At 32.5% G+C, this 18,527-nt stretch overlaps 4 protein-coding genes across 5 annotated transcripts; 1 reads left to right on the top strand and 3 right to left on the bottom strand.

The window, feature by feature from the left end:
* Nucleotides 1-65: 65 nt before the first annotated feature.
* Nelf-E (Negative elongation factor E) lies at nucleotides 66-1,790 on the bottom strand. The gene is made up of 7 exons (XM_076416492.1): nucleotides 1,601-1,790; nucleotides 1,381-1,543; nucleotides 1,200-1,315; nucleotides 924-1,135; nucleotides 812-866; nucleotides 592-703; nucleotides 66-537 (listed from the first exon to the last, which is right to left on the bottom strand). Exons 1-7 carry the CDS (start codon nucleotides 1,679-1,681, stop codon nucleotides 464-466), a joined length of 813 nt encoding a protein of 270 aa, XP_076272607.1. The 5' UTR covers nucleotides 1,682-1,790; the 3' UTR covers nucleotides 66-463.
* Nucleotides 1,791-1,814: 24 nt separating this feature from the next.
* Nucleotides 1,815-5,272, top strand: LOC143204047 (putative RNA polymerase II subunit B1 CTD phosphatase RPAP2). The gene is made up of 11 exons (XM_076416483.1): nucleotides 1,815-2,212; nucleotides 2,369-2,480; nucleotides 2,537-2,701; nucleotides 2,752-2,876; nucleotides 2,940-3,163; nucleotides 3,218-3,358; nucleotides 3,422-3,791; nucleotides 4,411-4,534; nucleotides 4,594-4,760; nucleotides 4,817-4,969; nucleotides 5,055-5,272. Exons 1-11 carry the CDS (start codon nucleotides 2,142-2,144, stop codon nucleotides 5,236-5,238), a joined length of 1,836 nt encoding a protein of 611 aa, XP_076272598.1. The 5' UTR covers nucleotides 1,815-2,141; the 3' UTR covers nucleotides 5,239-5,272.
* Nucleotides 5,273-5,276: 4 nt separating this feature from the next.
* Swt1 (Swt1 RNA endoribonuclease) lies at nucleotides 5,277-11,222 on the bottom strand. Of its 2 annotated transcripts, none has more exons than XM_076416485.1 (9): nucleotides 10,995-11,222; nucleotides 10,703-10,936; nucleotides 10,439-10,646; nucleotides 10,250-10,376; nucleotides 10,047-10,190; nucleotides 9,892-9,995; nucleotides 9,484-9,740; nucleotides 9,310-9,407; nucleotides 5,277-5,488 (listed from the first exon to the last, which is right to left on the bottom strand). In XM_076416485.1, the coding sequence occupies exons 1-9, from the start codon at nucleotides 11,114-11,116 to the stop codon at nucleotides 5,349-5,351; spliced, it is 1,434 nt and encodes a 477-aa protein (XP_076272600.1). In that variant the 5' UTR covers nucleotides 11,117-11,222; the 3' UTR covers nucleotides 5,277-5,348. The 2 variants fall into 2 exon arrangements, with proteins under 2 accessions (XP_076272600.1, XP_076272601.1); XM_076416486.1 differs by having other exon boundaries at nucleotides 10,047-10,157; nucleotides 10,995-11,195.
* Nucleotides 11,223-12,196: 974 nt separating this feature from the next.
* On the bottom strand, nucleotides 12,197-17,711 carry LOC143204052 (polygalacturonase). The gene is made up of 4 exons (XM_076416491.1): nucleotides 17,375-17,711; nucleotides 14,203-14,393; nucleotides 13,812-14,136; nucleotides 12,197-12,498 (listed from the first exon to the last, which is right to left on the bottom strand). The coding sequence occupies exons 1-4, from the start codon at nucleotides 17,676-17,678 to the stop codon at nucleotides 12,239-12,241; spliced, it is 1,080 nt and encodes a 359-aa protein (XP_076272606.1). The 5' UTR covers nucleotides 17,679-17,711; the 3' UTR covers nucleotides 12,197-12,238.
* Nucleotides 17,712-18,527: the final 816 nt, after the last annotated feature.

Genomic DNA, 18,527 nt, shown 5'->3' with positions numbered 1-18,527 from the left:
GGCACTGCTTCACCTACTTTGTCTTTTACCACAATTGTTTAAATGATAAAAAATATATAAAGGTATAGGTAGTTTAACTGTATTTATTACTACTGGAGTTGACAGAAAATAGAACTATTTCCATTTTTAAGAAATTTTCCTTCTTTCTCTGCTAGTTTCTTGAGTATCCTCACATTTTACAACTTAAAAAATTGGAAACTACTTGTAGTTCCCACTAAATATTTCTACATTCACGGGAAACGATTATAAATTATGTATTTATAAAAGATATTTTTAAACTAGCAAAAGAATCAACAATTGGACAATTATAATTAAAATATCAGATAAATTGATTTTATTATTTACTTTAGACCTTTAAAGGCATTCCCTATTCTATACTGATTCACGGTTTCTGTATTTATGGCATATATATAAAACACACCATTTTTCTTATAATGTACATTGAAATAATGTATTGATGTTACTAATCAAACATATCTTCATATGACACCAGATCCCTTTTGTCTTTATGGTTTCCTTTTTGTGAATGAGTAGAAGCTAAAATAAAAGTCCATTAATAATTGACAGATGTAATAAATTACCTGGACATACCCAAAGTAGACCAAGCAACTGATGATGTTGACTCTGTAGTGGGCTCAATTTGAGGTTGACGTCGTGCCAGAGAAACTTGTAACTGAATTCCAGATACCATACTACCATCCATCTAAATTAACAAATAATTTAACTGAAAGAGTTATTATACTTAAATAGATACAAAATTGTATATAAAAATATTATTATTTTGAAAACAGATTTTTAGCAAAAATTTTACCTCTGCAATTGCTCTCTCTGCTGCTTCTATTTTATCAAATGTAACAAAGCCCCGACTAAAAAATGCATACAACTTGTAAAATGATATTGCACAGGATCAATGTACATCTTACTTTTTCTCAATTTCCATTGAAATATTGATGATATTACCAATAGTTGAAAAATGTTTCTTGAGAAAATCATCAGTTATCTTATATCCTGAAACATAAATTGTATTTCCTGTTCTAGGCTTTTCAGGTTTATCTTTAGGCTTTTCAACAACACTCCTTTCTTCTCTGTCCCTGCCATTTGCAAAATTATCATAAAGGTTCTTTATTCTTGGAGGCTATAAGATTATATATATTAGTATATTGAACAAATACGTGCAAAATCCTGTATATTACATTTACCTTATTTTCTGGATTATCAGGCCCATCTTCCATTTGTATTGCAGAAAATGGTTGATAACTACTAACAGCTCTATCTGATATAAGCTTACGCTCTAAACCTCTGGGTCTTTTGAAACCTATTTTAATACAGTAAATCTATATTTTAATTTGGAATCAATATAAATGGAACTGATTACTGAACCTTGTTCTGGTTGTTTTTGCTTTTTAGCTATAGCTGGAATAGCTCCTGATTTAAGCAATTTTTTAGCTACTTCTTTGGCATCTCGGGCTTCTGCTGGTCTTTTTGGCAATACAGGTTTTTCAGGTTCGGGTTTAGGAGCCTTTAAAGCTATGTGTGCTTTCTTCTATACTACAACAGTTTCTTTAAAAAAAATTAATCGTTAAGTCTCTATCAAATTAACCTTCTTTTTTAATTTTGCGTATTTAGTTTGTAACATTAATTCCTCTTCAGTAAAGTTTGCAGGGAAATGTATGTAAACCATCGTTTTATAATTTGTTATTAACACAAAACTTCGTTTTGGTATGTCAATATATGGTCAATATCTGCAAAACATCCAATTTATATTTTTTGGTTAATGTCACTATTTTTCTGATGTCACAATTTTGGATTTGACTACTTTGACTTTTATTTCCTGTCATTTATTATATTTAATAATTTTCAGAAAAAAAACAAACTTATATATTGATCTAAAATTCTATAATATTTAAATTTCACAAAAATTTATTTCAATTTATTATTTGTTAACACATAAAAATCATAACATTTTCTTATAAATAAATAAATATATGTAGGCGAAATAGTGTCGACCCTGATAACATATCCGTCTATTGTCAAAACCATATGTTTTTATGACGTCAATTTGTCTAGGCTTTGGGATTTAAAATATGGGAATATAAAACTTAAAGTTTTACGGTTGTGTTTTTATTTTAATCTGTTAAAAGATGCAAGATTCCTTAGAGGAATATATAAAAGTTGCAAGAAACGCTAAGCAAGATGAACCTATTAAAGTCAGGTAAGAAATTGCAACATAAATGCTTCTCTTTGCAGCAAAATGAAAGTCGCAAATTTCACAATATTTTTACCCGGATTTGTATAGGTACTTGCGCGTTTATTTGCTGGCTTATTCATGGGTTTTTACTATACTCTATTAAAAGAATTGTTGTTTTAGCAAAGAAATGGTAGTAACTGCTCAACTAAAGAAAGAATGTGATGCACGAGCTATGAAAATTGTAGAATTTTCTATTGAAGGGAAGTTAAGACCTGAAGTGTTTACAAGATGTGTGAGTAAATTATAACATATTAATATTAATACATGCTGTATATATCAATATTCCAGCTTCCATTTATTAATCAATCTCATTATCAAGATATTGTAGAAGAAAGAGCTATTACTAAACTTTGTGGTTACTCACTGTGTGGAAAAAGAATTCCAGACATGCCTAAGAAACAGTATTTTATTTCAACTAAAAGCAATAAAGTCTATGATATAACAGAAAGAAAGGTAGGCCATGTAATATTTTCAAACAACAAATAACATTTTATTATGTTTAGAATTTCTGTAGCAATTTTTGCTATAAGGCCAGTTTGCATATTAAAAAGCAAATAGACAACAGTCCATTATGGTTGAGAAAACTGGAAGATATACCAGAGTATAAATTGTTACATTTATCTGAAGGGTACTTATTTTAGTTGCTTCTCACACACCAATTTATACAAAAACATATAATTTAATATTTTAGTGGTTTGCCTGGAGAATATATTGATCAGGGAGTTGTAAAGCCTGTACAAGAACCTGTGCATTTTACATCAGTTTCTTGCTTTACTGAAGCTTCTTTAAGTGATTTGGCAGATAGAGAGATTAGACCTGACAATATGAAGGATAAAACAAAAGGCTTCAAAAAATCTAGATTAAAATCTACTATGCAAACTATTAAAGAAACCGAACTTGAAGAAGAAACTCAAGGTAGTTAAGTAAAATGTGACAATACAAATAAAAAATGTTTCTTTAATATTTCAGTTGCTACATCAAATATCACAACAAAACAGTGTAGTAAAAGGACACTATCTCTTAAAAAAGAGATTCATCATAAAATAAGTTGTGTGGTTAGTTTGCCTTCAATTGAAGAGCAAGATATAGAAATAAGTGAAACATTGCAAGGTAAAATTCAGCATAACTAAAAGAAGTTCATTTTTAATCTAGTATTAATATGCCCTGCACTAGCTTTAAGGATATCTACCAATGAACCACAAAGTCAAATCACAGAAAAGACAGAAGATTCATTACCAGACACCATTAAAAAAGATGATGATTCAGTAGTGGTTGAAAAATCAACAAAAAACAAAGGAGAGAGGAACAAGGCTAGAAAGACTTCAAAGAAAAAAACAAGTGGCAGTAAAAATAAAATGGATATAGAGGCGCTCCTTAAGAAGCTCATGAGTGACTGGTTGTCTCTAGAAACATGCATATTCATTCATGGGGAACAAAAAGTCAAAGAAATTTTGACTGAGAACAAATTAAGTGATTATTTTGAGGAGCTCAATATTGTCCAGTTACAAAGGGAACAACAAATGAAGTATATGGAGATTTGTAGGTAGGTAAACTAAAATGTTTTAATGGGTCTGGTTTAGATTCTATATTTTAGATTTTTTTGTATAGGATTACTTTTATTCTACTAACACATTATTATTAAAAATTAATGACAGTTTCATTATAATTTTTTTACAAAATTCATATTAATGTTTTAATAAAAAATTAAGAGTTACCTGCTGTGAAATAGGTTGTAAAAAAGGTGCATCATGTTCAACATGTGTCACACCATTATAAAAACAAAACAAAAACAGAATATTGCTGTTTAATAAAAATATTAGAGAATAAAGCTCCTAATTTTGAATCAATCCAGTATTTTAAAAACAGTAAAAAACAAATCCATGTTCCTGAAGCAGATGGATATTCAAAGATTTTAACTAGATTTCAAATGATTTGTTTAAATAAAACTGATAAAAAGATATGTCGATTATATTGAAAAAGGTAGTTTTTCGAGAAAAAGAAGTTTAAGTCTCTAAAGCATAAAAATGGTAACAGCTAAACATTTGTTTTGTGTACTTGTCACCAAATGGGTAAACTTTCAAAATAAATAACAAGAGGACAATAAGTCCAGGCCAGAATACCCTTAAACTATAGAACTAGAAGAACGATTTACGATTTTGCAGGCGACTCCAACTTCAGGAAATGGCGGATGATAAATTTGACAAAGCTTTAACAGGCGGTGATAGGTTGAAACCGTTGCCGGATTATAAAAAACTTAAAGATGACATGAAGGAATTGAATTTAAAGGTAAAATGAAATATTTAATATAGAATCTCAGATAGTTAAATATGGTTGTTAAAATTTAGGTAAATTCATTTTATCGGGGAAATATGTACGAGAAAGATGATCCGAATTTTCCCTCGAAATCCAGCGATAAACCACCAGAAGAAGGTCCGCCGGTGGTACTTCCCCCCGTAGACGTGAATCCTCTTTTATTACGTAGGAAGATATTTTTAACCTCCCTGAATAAAGCGTCTGTTGCGATATTTCATTTTTATCACTAAGCGGACTAATCGGTACACGTTTTAGGATGCAGCAACTGTTACAAGCGTTGGGCGTCACGTCTATAACGTCGGTACTATCAGATATAAAGGCCATGGTGAAAACATTCAATTTAAAAGCAGATAATATCACTTTTAAACCATTTATGTGGAATTATATTGCCTTGACTTTGTTGTACTTGTAAGTAACAAGAGAAAATTACACTCGCACTTGTTTCATTCGTGTCAGAGAGATTGCAACAGAAAAAAAAATTACCACATTTCAGATTAGCTTTGAAGGACCAATTGATGCGAGAGACTCTACAAGAAGCGCGATCGTGCGCCTACATCGACACATTCCTCGATGGATCCATGGATCGCGAGCTGCTAAACGACATGGTTAAGAATTCCAGCCAACTGGAAACATTCGTGGAAAAATACATCACTAAAACTACAGAAGGGACCGTGTGATATTTTTAATTGAAATAAAGATCAATCAAAAGCGTGCAGTTATTTATATTTATTTATTTAAGGTTATATATATTTAAAATTATATATTCAAAATTAAATCCTATATATTATCAGTTCGCGATCGATATAATCTCTTCGATGCACGCATTTACTTGTGATTTCTCGCTGGGTATGTCTTTCAGGAATATCAAGAATTCGAGTACTTTCTTTATAAATTCGTTGAAAGTTTCGGAGTCATCACTAATAAAACCTGAAAAAAATTATACGTATCATAGTTTATTGTTGGTTAATAAAAGCCTGTGATTAGAACTAGAAAAAAAAAGTGATAACTACTTTCGTGATCTAAAGGTGCAACATATCGAGTCATTTTTAAAGATAAATATTTTCGATGTTTCCGGATTTAAGCATGTTAAGATGTATGCATTTAAATGGCGGTTAAGGACAAACTTTTTATGATTGTTATAATGATTAAAGGATTTCAGAGGGACAACAAAAGAAATTTTTTTTATCGATAAAAACAGTTCTTAATCAAAAAGTCTACAAAGTATTTTTCAAGTTAATATTAATGTTCAGAATTCTTGAATAAAAAAAACAAAAACAAAACGAAAGTCAGTTTCCCAAATAAATATTCATCATTTCCAAGTCCAGATAAACGTTAGATGATAAAAATGGGACTCTAAAATATAAAAAAGTATCCCTATTTAATTTTTGTAATAACAGAATAAGAATTAACTCTCGTAAACTAAACTAATCTGAAACAAAAAGTAAATGTTTGTTGTCCTCCTGAGCTGAGTGTATTATTGAGATTTTTTTTATAGACAAGTTCCGGTATAATTTTATCGGTAAAGCCATTTTGGGTCATATTCATTATTCAATTATTGAGTGAGATTTTAAATCTTTGTAGGCCAAATAAAGGTATTTTCCTCCAGAACCACCGTTTTCGCAAAGAATAATTTCTATTCTGATTAAAATATCAATGTCTGCTTTTCGTCCGCCATTTTTAATTGTTTCTTCAGTGGAACTTAAGGGCGTCTTAGTCTGTAGAAGCAGGGATATACGTAAATTCTGAATTCAAATCGTTACCAGTGTTCATAACATTCACAATCGATTTTCATCGTAATCTGGATTTTCAACTAATCAAGACAACCAAAAACTTTAGTTCCTTAATAGTACGTTTCAAAAAAGTGGTAGTTCACGAGCAACCGATATTTCATTCACAGCTTCTTAGTTTCATCGTATTTGGTGACAATGAATGAGATTGTACAGTTATTTTGTTTAAACCAAATATGTATTTGATTGCAACTTATTTACACATACAATTATCAATACAACCCTTTGGAATATATTTTATTTTTACTTCATTTATATATTATATCGATATGCCCCACAATCGAGAATCCAGGTTTGCGATTCCTATTAAAACAAAAAACTAGCTACGGAGTATTGAAAAATCATCGCCCGAAACTGTTAATGCAGAGTTTGAAGTTACTTGTGCAAATGGTTTGATTTTCTGACATATTTATGAATGGCTTTCTTTCAATGCCACTTATCAATACAAGATACCTTAAATGTTAAGATGGATGATTTGTATTTAGAATCAAAGAACAAAGAGAGCCAAAAACATATATTTAAAAAATATTTCCGTTCTCACCACTTCACTTAAGATTATCATCGGTGATGAATATGTAGTAAACTAGAAGATAACAAGATATCATTAATTTTTTTTAAATTAATCTCTTGGAAAGTCAACAACCTGCCCATGGGCAATAAGTATTATTGTTTAATTTCCGTTATATAATATAACCATCCTTACATGTAGAAGATCACTTCAGTAAGTGATCTGCTGTACAACTTATAATCTAAATCTTATTCTAGATACTATTCTAACTTATTTTAAAGTCTATCCTAACTTATTCTAATGACTATTCTAACTTATTCTAGAAATTATTAAATTTCACTGTCTTAACCAGTTGGAATGGTAGTTTGCGTTTGAGCCTACTCACTTCACTGTCATCACATTTAACTATTTGGCGAGTGCAGTCTTTCAGAGTACTTCGCACTAGCACTAGCACTCGTTATGGGTTCCATGTGGATATCGCATTGAATCAGTTTGTTGGACACATAATATGGGGCATCGACGATGACTCGCAACACTTTATTCAGGAATCTCTGGATGATATCTATGTTAGATTTGCTAGTAGTACCCGACAGTTCTATACCATAGCTCCAAATGGGCCTAAGTATTGACTTATATGCAAAACCTTGTTATCTAATGATAATTTAGATTTACGCCCTATCAGCCAATACATTTGGTTTAGTTTAAGCCCAAGCTGTTTGCGTTTTGTCACTATATCTTTTTCCATGTCAAACATCGATCAAAATGCATTCCCAGATATTTAGCGCTCCCTGCTTGCGGAAGTTCATGATTATTCAATTTTACTGAGGGACATGCTCTACTGCAAAGGGTGAATATCATATGGGTAGATTTTGTCTCATTTGCTTTGATACGCCACGTTTTCAACTACAATTCGACTTTGTTAAGATGAAGTTGGAGGTTTTGTGGCTAATATTGGATCTTCGTGTGATGATAAAACCGCTGTATCGTCAGCATAGGTTGCAACAGTAGTGTTTCGTGAGGTCGGTAGGTCTGCTGTATACATAAGATATAACAATGGGCCGAGAACACTGCCCTGCGGAACACCCAAATATACGGGCTGTAGGTCAGTGTATTCGTCACCCTGTTTGACAATAAAATGTCTGCCTGAGAGGTACGTTGTCTGCGTATTAGGTTGGGTCTGACTGTTACTGCGCATATGAGATATGAGGATGTTGTATTGGTGGCTTTAAGGGAGTTAGATATATGGGCTGTTTTGGTGGCTATAGGTTTCTTTCTTCTCTCAGTGCTGGATACAATTTTTGTTGCAACGCTTTATGGACTACGCATCCCCTATAATTTGCAGGATGGTCACTGTCATAGTTGACGAATTTTACTTTGTGGTCACGTGTTTCGCGTGTGCAATTATTGGTCGGACGCTGTCCTGCGCATTTCACACATCTATACAACTTGCGGCAGTATGTTTTGGTATGCCCATATGCTTGACATCTGGCACATTGTGGGATGATTCTTTTTGTGTTTGGTGGCTTATATTTAATGACATTGTGGTTCAAATACTTAATCTCGTAAACATGTTTATTATTTTCTTTTGGCTTCAAATCAATATAAAACATTGGCAGCGGCTCCTTTGTTGAACGACGTTTTATGTTATGTATAACAACTTCGTGGCCTTGTTCAGCTAGGGCTGTTTTAACTGTGTTTGTATCCGTTGCGTGATGTAGTCCTTTTATGACGAATTTAAAAGTTTTTTCGGATTTTGGTCGAAAAGTATGATATTGCGTGTTTCTATCGTCCAACTCTCTTGTTAAAATTTTGAAATGTTCAGGGTCAAACATTTGAATCTTCATTGTTTCAGATCCGCTTGTTTTAATTGTATAATGATTGGATATTGTCTTGAGTAAGTCGTGCAGATATTTAACAACACCTACCTTATATACTGTTATTGGGGGTGGTCTGGGAATTACTTTTCTGTTGGGGCACTGAAACTGTTGTTTGCTGGGAGGGGTTTTTAAAGCCAATAGTTGCTGATTTTCGTCTGTTTTCGGACTAATTGTTCTTCGCTTCAGAAGAAGCGTTTCTTGTTTGTAACGGTGTTCCATTCGTGCATTTGAGGGGTTTCAGTTATTGGTAGTTGATTGTTATTTCGAATAACGAGTGATTCAATTGATGAATCGGCAGAAAGACGTTGCAGATAAGCCAGTACATATTGAAATTAACAATACAGATCACTTAATAGTTATTAAACGTTTAATTTAATTTCTTTTTACGCGCGTCATATTTTGCTCGCTCGATTTATCTTTCCGAAAATAACAAAGAAAATTCACAAATAAAAGAAAAAGGTAGAGCCTTGCTTATAAAAAATAAATTTTAAATTTCACGTTCAATGGTGCACGCTTTAGATCACGTTCTATGATATTCATAAATGTAATTACATATGTGCTAAAGGGTGATCTTACCACTATTAGTCTCTAATGTTTTTTGTAATACAATTACTTTGGGTAAGCACTGCTTCAGTAACAATTCCTTGAATATACTTTTCCAATAACGGGTAATTCTATAAGATTACATTAAACAGATATTAATAAAATAAAAATCAAATAATACTTTAGAATTACTAATTATTGACCAACCTTTTTAAACAATCTAAGAAACTCCATGGCGGATTTTCTAACATGTCCATTTTATTCCATATATCACCATAAGCTTCCTTACAACAGTTTATTATTATTTGTGTACATAACGTTGACAGTTTATGTATAATTTTCGAAGACTTAGTGTTTTTTCTCGTTTTAAATAGCAATTTTTGCATTATATTTTGAGTTGATGATACCTCCAGATTGCTCATCAATGCCTTATTTCTGAGATTACAATCATTACTTAAAAGAATCTAAAACATCATCATTAAAGCTTCATTATAAACACATCATTTTTGTAAATCGTACAATTTTAATCACACTCCAATTTTATATATTTTTTATTTGATGAAAATAAATTAATTAAAATTGTATCTTTTCTGACAGTAGACTTTTTATACTCACTAAGGTTTTAAATTTTTTGGAAATTTGCAAACAACTGGCTAAAATTTTGTCATCCGGATCTTTACCAACATCTTTTTGTTTAATTGCCGCTTCTACTGACTGACCTGTACAGTATACATTGCATCATAATTACATTTTACTAAGAATCTTATTACCTATAACTTTTGGGTTATTTTCCAAATGTGTATTAATAAATTCTATGGCTTTTATGGCACTAGTTTTTATAATGTTTTTGGATTCATGCTTTATAAAGTCCAATTCTGTAACTACCATCCAAGGTATATATATTTTAATGGTTTCTGTATATATTAAATTATTAATAACTAAGTAAATATGTCAGAATTAATATTTGAATTACCTGAAGCTTGAAAATTCAATATATCTTTAATTTTATGCAAATAATGTAGAAAAACATTAGTATCTGCTGCAATGCAAATATTTTCTTGTTCTGAATTATCAGTAATTTCTAATTCAATGTCAATTTTCTAATAAGAAAAAAAATCTTAAATTAAACATATCTCATAGTAGTACTCATTTTAGTACTAACATCCCATTCCATTACAGTATCTTCCATACTACTCCCCACATTTTTGGCTGTTTCAAAGATTTCATCATTATTGGAATGTGTATTATCGCTTGTACTATATAATTCAGATTGATGTAGTGATGATTTCTCAGTGGATTTTAACTTGATAATTGTATGTTTTGGTAGTATGCTATTATCTGAATTACTGTAAGTATCACTAATGGGTAACCTATAAATATCCTTTTTTTGGTTTTAACATTTTATCACTAAATAATTTAAACTTACGTGACTTTTTCTGATGTATTGTATATGGGTTGTTTAGAGTATTGTATATGATCCTCTGTTGAATTAAATTTATATTTTTTACTTGGGCGTTCGACTTCATCACTATTCCTATGCTTTGCACCTAATGAACTATTTTTGGTACCTTCAGTTTTTGGTTGGTAATTTTTCCGCTTTCGCTCTTCAGTAATATTTTTACGCAGAGCCAGTAATCGTTTATTTGCTGTATTTTTTAAGCTATAAGATATATAACTTGCAGTGTTAGCTGCATACAGCATATTCTGTTTTAAATTACCTTGTTTTATTAGTGTTCAATACAGTTTCTTCCTTGAAATGTTTCACGGGTCTCACACGTTTGAAACTCATATTTGTTTTATTAGCTTTAACATTATTACAAGACATATTTATAATAATCATAAGATAACTAGCACATAGTATACATTCAGTGATAACTAATCCAAACAACCAAAATCAAAATACATAATATATTTTCCTGTCATAAGTCATAATTTTTTGTCCTATAAATAAGCAATAGATGGTGCTAACCTGAGATATATTGTTGAAATATACCATTATTTAATAGTATTAGGGGTTGCATGCCAACAGTTTAAAATTCCAGATAACTTGCAAATCGTAGGTTTATATATTTAGGTGTATAGAACAGATTTAAATATAGCAGTTTAAAAAATGTGATTCAGTTTATGTCATAAAATAATATGCTCTATGGTTATACATATATATATATATATATATATATATATATATATATATATATATATATATATATATATATATATATATATATATATATATATATATATATATATATATATATATATTGACAATCAACAAAACCTAAAGACTTCGAAAAAATATTAGTTTGATAAGTTTAATATTTTGACCTGAGTAATTTGTGAAATATTGTTTTGTGTTTTACTTTTAAAAAACTATCTGTCGAAGCTCTAGTAACAGTGTTTAGGCGTTTAAATAAAAAAATTCGGTAAGTTAAAAATGCTTTTTTACCTAAATTTATTTTTAACTTTAAAACTATTGCTTGTGACTTGGCTGGTGTATGTCATCGCAGTCAACTGATGACCACAAAACATATAGAATTTTTTCCTGTATTTTATCCTAAAGTATTTTAATCTTTTATATCAATGTCTGGTGGGCGTGGCCGAGGGCACCAGTATGCAGTTGTTTGGCATTTCACAATATATCTTTATGCCTAATGCAATATCCTAAGCCTAATGAAATCTAATTAATCTGATTGAAAGTTTTTTTAAAACGTCGATGTTTTAATTTTCGTTGGGAATCTTGCTGTTAACTTGAAATACAGGTGACCGTGAAGAAGTCATTGATCTTGTACAGAAAACACTTTGTAGCAATAGCAGTTTTGCTGCTTCCGCATATGAAGCGGTAGATTAAAGATACCTTTACAACATACACGCACGCACATCTTTAAATGTTTTATGTTAAAGGGACATATATATGAAAATATAATGCAACACAATTGTTATTTTTATATATATGCACATTATTTTAACAATAAAATCCTGATGGAGTAAAATTACAACTGTTGGAGAGTTTCGCGTTATATATGGATATTCCAGACCAGGCCCAGTTGCTGCAACCTCCGTTTCCGCATAAGATGTACACGGCCATACTATTGGAATCGCCTGACATCGATCCGGTCACAGATTGAAGATTTAAGTTGGTAATGGGTATATTTCCGACTGGATCGCCAGAATCGCCACCGTTGGCGTAATTTTCTTGAACGTTAATGCCGTAGTTTGTAATTCCTGAAAACGAAAGACAAACAGCGTTAAATGTGTTGACTTTCTCTCTTCAGTCTTGTGACTAAGCCATCATTCTCTAAGAGGTGGAACCTCATAATTAATGTGCTGATTGAGTGTGAATATTTATAACTTTTCGGTCGATTCAGTATTTTTATCTGCAATGGCTAGGATTGCAATGTCATCTGCAAATGTCCATACCACAACATTTTCATTGAAAGTAAGTAAATTCCAACTGTACAGCAGATAAAGGACTGGTTCCAATACCTGTGACACACTTGCTTTGTCTTCTTGTTTCCCTAAGATATCGGTCGGTTATATATGACTCTAAAAGTTTTGAGTATTGTCCAGGGAGAAGTATTTTAATATTTTGTGTTAAAGGTTGAGCGATATCTAAAAATATTGCAGAACACACTTTATTTTCTTATAGTGATTTTTCTATGACATTGGTGATTCTCTGAATCTGATCAATCGTGGAATGTTGTTTCCTGAAATCAAATTGATGATCGTGAATAAGATGCTTTCCCTCAATGATTAGTTTTATATTTTTCCATAGATATTTTTCAAATAACAGGTCAATTGAAAAGTCCCCGGTCGGACACATAGATGGCGCTACTAGAATTAAATCCATATGTTTTTTATTTAGCCCTAACCCTCAAAAATGCGGGTATAAATTTGACAGCTGGCGGATCATTAGTTTGTGAATTATAGCATTTTGAGTGAAGCAACTTTTGTTATTGTGAAAGAAATGGATAAAAAGGAATTTCGCATGTCGATAAAATATTGCTTTTCGAAGGGAAAAATGCAGTTGAAGCAAAAACTTGGCTTGATGCCGAGTTTCCGGGCACTTCCCAGGAAAACCAACCATCAAGGATTGGTGTGCTAAGTTTAGATGTAGTGAAATGAGCACCGAAGACGGTGAACGCAGTGGACGTCCAAAATAAGTTGTTACCGACGAATACATGTAAAAAATCTACAAAATGGTTTTGAAATGGTTGCGAATAGGATATAGCAGACTAACTTATGAGCAAAGGAAGAGAGCATCCACAATATGATGAATGTCAAATACAACAGAGCGTCAAGCACATCCTTCTGGACTGTGGAAAGCTTGAAGTATTGAGGCAGCACCTCGTGATCACCTCCTGTGATTCCCCTCTATTGCAATTTGTATTGTTAACTTAAATGTCATTATTTTGTATACTTTATTTAAAAACTACATTGTAACTCGACCCTAAATAGTCCAAGAGGCTGATGGGCCTTTCATATAATAAGTAATAAAAAAAATTAATCTTAATGGATACGTAGTAGCGACAACTTACCAGAAAGTTGAATATTTTTATATGTTACATCAGAGATGGACCCAGTTCCGGCATCTTTATGCGTTTTAACATGGATACCGTTTCTTGAGTTTTCCACCGTGCAGTCGCTGAAGGTGACGTTCTGTACAGTATTGGGATTACCGTTTTCGCTGCTTTGTCCCACAGAAAGACTCAAACCATGACCGCCACTACAGTACAGACCCTCGAACAAGAAGTTCGAGCCTTGATTGATTGCCACACAATCGTCCTGGTTTTTAACCACCGCGTTTCTGATGGTGATTCCGTGAGAGCTGGATATGTCGAAACCATCGGTATTGCTACCCAGCTGAAACAGGATTCGTTATGATTGCTTTAGTATTTGTCTGTGTGTTGTATATGTTGAATTACTTACCGAACCTGCCGCTGACACATCGATATTCCATCCGGTCAGGGTGGTGTCGGAAGCCGAATTTATTGACACGCATTGCCGGGGGCAATTGATGATATTCACGTTGTTGAAGTTGGATCCGCTTTTGGTTTTGATTCTCAACAATTTTGGCTTTGTTTTCCCGGTATCGCCGTGTCCTTCCCAATAGTTAGCCCCTAGATGTACAAATTAGGGATTTTTTTTACAACGTCTTTATTAGATACGCTTAGTACAATCTTAATTATAAATTAATTTATTACTACTTTTCATTTTATTTGGATTAATTTACAAGCAAAACGAGTGCGAGAAAATATATCAATATGTATTCCTCAATTATAAAATTACAATAACTTATAGCTATAGTTTACACTAAAGGTATACATTTTATATAAGTTCGTATGGTTTAGTTCGCTTCAATCTCCTGACTTCCTGCGCGCCATCCAGCACTTGTATTGCTTCCACGTTATTATGATTTAGTAATCTTCTTTCGTGTTTCAAAGCGAAATCTTATATAACTTCGCAAATCCATTTGATTTCCAGGTCATCGTGCAGTTCTTCGTTGTTTACGTAGCGATAGGCATTGGTAATCAATCGAAGAACCTTGTTTTGACAGCGTTGTATGACTAGTTGATTTCAAGTTTTAGTGCAACCTCATATTTGCACCCCATAGATCCAAATTGGCTTTATAATTGTATTAAAGATCAACCTCTTTGATTTTAGATCAAGTTGAGAATATCTTCCGACTAATCAGTATAGTTGTTTTATTTTGGTTCTAATGTGTTTTGCTTTTTGTCTAACACGTTTCCAATTTAATCTACCGTCAAGATGGATTCTAAGGTATTTAACTGATTCTGCTTGAGGAATCGGGCTTCCATTGAGTGATATAATTAAGTTTTTATTATTTCGCCGCAATGCAAAATTAACGTGGACAGATTTGGAGCTATTAGGTTGAATTTTCCAATCTTTCGTCCATTTGTAGATTTTGTTGACTGCCAGTTGCACTTTTTCTAATGCCCTAGGCAGAGATATGTCGTTTGCCATAATAATTATGTCGTCAGCAAAGGTTCCAAGTAGTGTTTCTTTTGTTGTTGGAATGTCAGCAGTGTAGAGCAGATATAGGAGAGGTCCTAAGACGCTACCTTGTGGAACACCAGCCGAAATAGTTTTAAATGTCGAGAACGCCATTTCGTGCGATACTCTAAATTTTCTTCCGAAAAGATATGACTCCAGTAATTGACAATAGTTTACCCTATATATATATATATATATATATATATATATATATATATATATATATATATATATATATATATATATATATATATATATATAAAGAGCAAACAACAGACCTAATGGAAAGTCTTTATGAAGTATAACAGAAGTACAATGCTTTCTTAGAATGGGAATAGAGGATATAGAAGCGGGATTTAAGGTTCATTGAACACACATAATTTAACGACTGCTCGATGAATTCAACATGGAAGATAGCAACATCGACTGAAATTAATTTAGCATCAGCAAAAGTGGAAAAGTGGAAAGCGTACCCTATAGAAGGTTAAAATGCAATCTGATATACTTTTCGTTAGTTGCGAGATCGGATATTACATTTAAAACATGAAATAAGGTTGCTAAATCACAGCAACATGGAAGCAAAATAGTCACTGGACAGTACGCAGGAAATCAGAAGATTGAAGCAAACCAAACCACACGAACTTGCTTAGTGTGTAAGTGTATTCTTAACTTTAGCTTAAGTAGTTTGGTTTTATTTTAATTTAGGAAATATATACCGAGATATTAATCCCGTACTCGCATTACTTGTCTATTAATGCAAGTACAACATGGGGCAAACATCCCGCTACCATTTTGATTGCCTATAACATTGCTCAAAGAAAAGATAAGTAAGTTTGGTTTCCACAAAAAGTTTATTGGCGCTTTTTATGACGTTTTTCATGACATCCTTGAAGATCTGAGGCTGAATTTCTTCAATTTCGTGACGAATATTGCCTGTAAGATGTTGAATCGTTGTTGAAACTTTTGATTTTAAAAAATCCCATTAGAAAAAATCTGGTGCTGTTAAATCCGGAGATCTGGCTGGCTATGTTAAATCGTACTTCGCGGAATTAGTCTTCGTAGGAAAACGTCATTCAATTGAATTGAACAATTGAACTGTTGAACGAGCTGTGTGTGCTGTGGTCCCATCTTGCTGGAACCATATGTCCTCTAGTCCTTGCTCTTCCATTTCAGGCACAAGAAAATTTCGAATCATATCTTGGTACCGTTTAGCAGTAACAGTAACTGCAATACCTTGGTTATTTTCAAAAAAAATAGGGATTAATGATGTTTCCACACCATACAGTTGTTTTTAGTGGATGCAATGATGTTTCATGAATTAATTGAGGATTCTGTGTTCCCCAAAACCGACAGTTCTGTTTACTGACGTGGCCACTGAGAAGAAAATGGGCTTTATCGCTCATTACCAATTTAGACAAAAAATCTTTAGGATTGCATTACTGTACTCAACTCATTGATCAGGATCTCTCGGTGGCAATTTTTGGACTGGGAACCATGTCTCCGAGTTGATGTTTTTGGAGACACTATCGCGCACCAGAGCCATATTTTCGGAGTTACGAGACGTCCGTTGTCTTCTAGAACGAGGCCCGTCTGCTATCGTACCGTACTGTCGAAAATTTGCACGTAAACGATAAATTGTGGTTTTGTGAGGCACTGAACGATTATGATATTTTTGACGTAATTTTCGCTGAGTGGCAATAATGGAACGATTATTTTCAATAAATATTGTCATTATTTCTGCTCGTTCTTGTGGCGTATATTTCATTATTTAATTGGCGTATAATAATTATATTTAATTAATATTTAATCCATAATAAAATTTAGACATCTATACATCACATAACCAAGATGGCGCGCAATCAAAATGGTAGCCGTATTTTTGCCCGCCTGTTACAATAGAACAGTAGTAATAAATTAATTTGCATATCTAATGTAAAATGTAATAATATTTTACAACTATAAATCTGTTTCTTAACTTCAGCTTCGTAAACTTACTGAGTACTTAATAGCAAAAATGTATTTATTTAAAGATGACGATAATAAAGAATCAAAATTAATTCAGTTAGTACCGATGCACCGTTTTTACCTTCACCATCAAAATACCCTCCAGCCCCGTTAAAAGTGACTTTACTTCCAGAAACTTCCACCAACGGCCCATTCCATTCGTGATAGGCAAAGTTGATCCTGCCGACTAGATTGACGGTAGCAGATGTTTTCAATTTTAGCGTCAGCGTTTTTCCTGCTGGCACGGTAAAAGATTCCAGAGTTATAGTGGAACATCCCGATGTGGCACTGGAGACGTCACTGTAGGAAGACACGGTACAGCTAGCGTTCAAGGGCGACGCTGAAGCTGCGATTACCGCACTCAGTAAGAGAGACAAGCGATACATATTTGCGATGACACCCGACTAAATTACGAATTGTTCTTGTTTGTCCTTTTATTTCCTTCTTAAGTATTCTCGTCCTGATAAGGATCTCGATGGGTCAGCTTGATGATTACGCGGACACTTTATATTTAAACAATAAATTGATAAATCTTGAAGTTTATTATAGTCAATATCCCTGGTGGTTATTATAGGACATTTTATAATATAAATATCTTAATTACTATCAATTTTTATGCAAATTTCTATACGACAATCTTATATTTATATATTCATATACAGGGAATAAAACAATAACTAAAACAGTGCAATTAAAAACACAGGTATAATAGTTTGTAGGTTAGAGGGTTGTATCACTTCACTAGAGGGTAAAATACAGAGCTTTTTCGAATTTTCAGTTTTATCTATACTATAATTAGAGTGTTCGTTTAGTAACTAGGGTTTATTTTTACTGAACCCATTGCTTAACGTGGGCTTCGAACCGTGATAATCGGCATTGAGATGATCATCATCCGAGAGTCCATCCCAGGAGACATTCAGCATTACATAGCCTGAATATTGACGTAACTAGGATGATAGTTCCTTGTCACATTTTCGATTATTACCTACTGACCATCACTGATTGGGATTTGAACCCGCAACTCCAAAACCCGCAAAACCAAACGTAAAACTTTGATTGGAACATAGCTAAAATATAGTTCTATTCTTTATAGTATACGTTAAACTATTTATTTTATTTCGTAAAAATATATTCATACTAAAGCCGGCTACATATACCTTGATTTTTAAGGAATAACAGCACAAACATCAAATTTGCGAAATTATTTATTATAAGCATATTAGAGTCAGAGCAAT

Source organism: Rhynchophorus ferrugineus, unplaced genomic scaffold (genome assembly GCF_030347505.1).
Source record: "Rhynchophorus ferrugineus isolate W39M unplaced genomic scaffold, kcgeb_rfMv2 rfM10, whole genome shotgun sequence".
NCBI lineage: Eukaryota > Metazoa > Arthropoda > Insecta > Coleoptera > Curculionidae > Rhynchophorus > Rhynchophorus ferrugineus.
The sequence above is the reverse complement of the archived record's forward strand: the minus strand, read 5'-3'. Positions and strand labels throughout refer to the sequence as shown.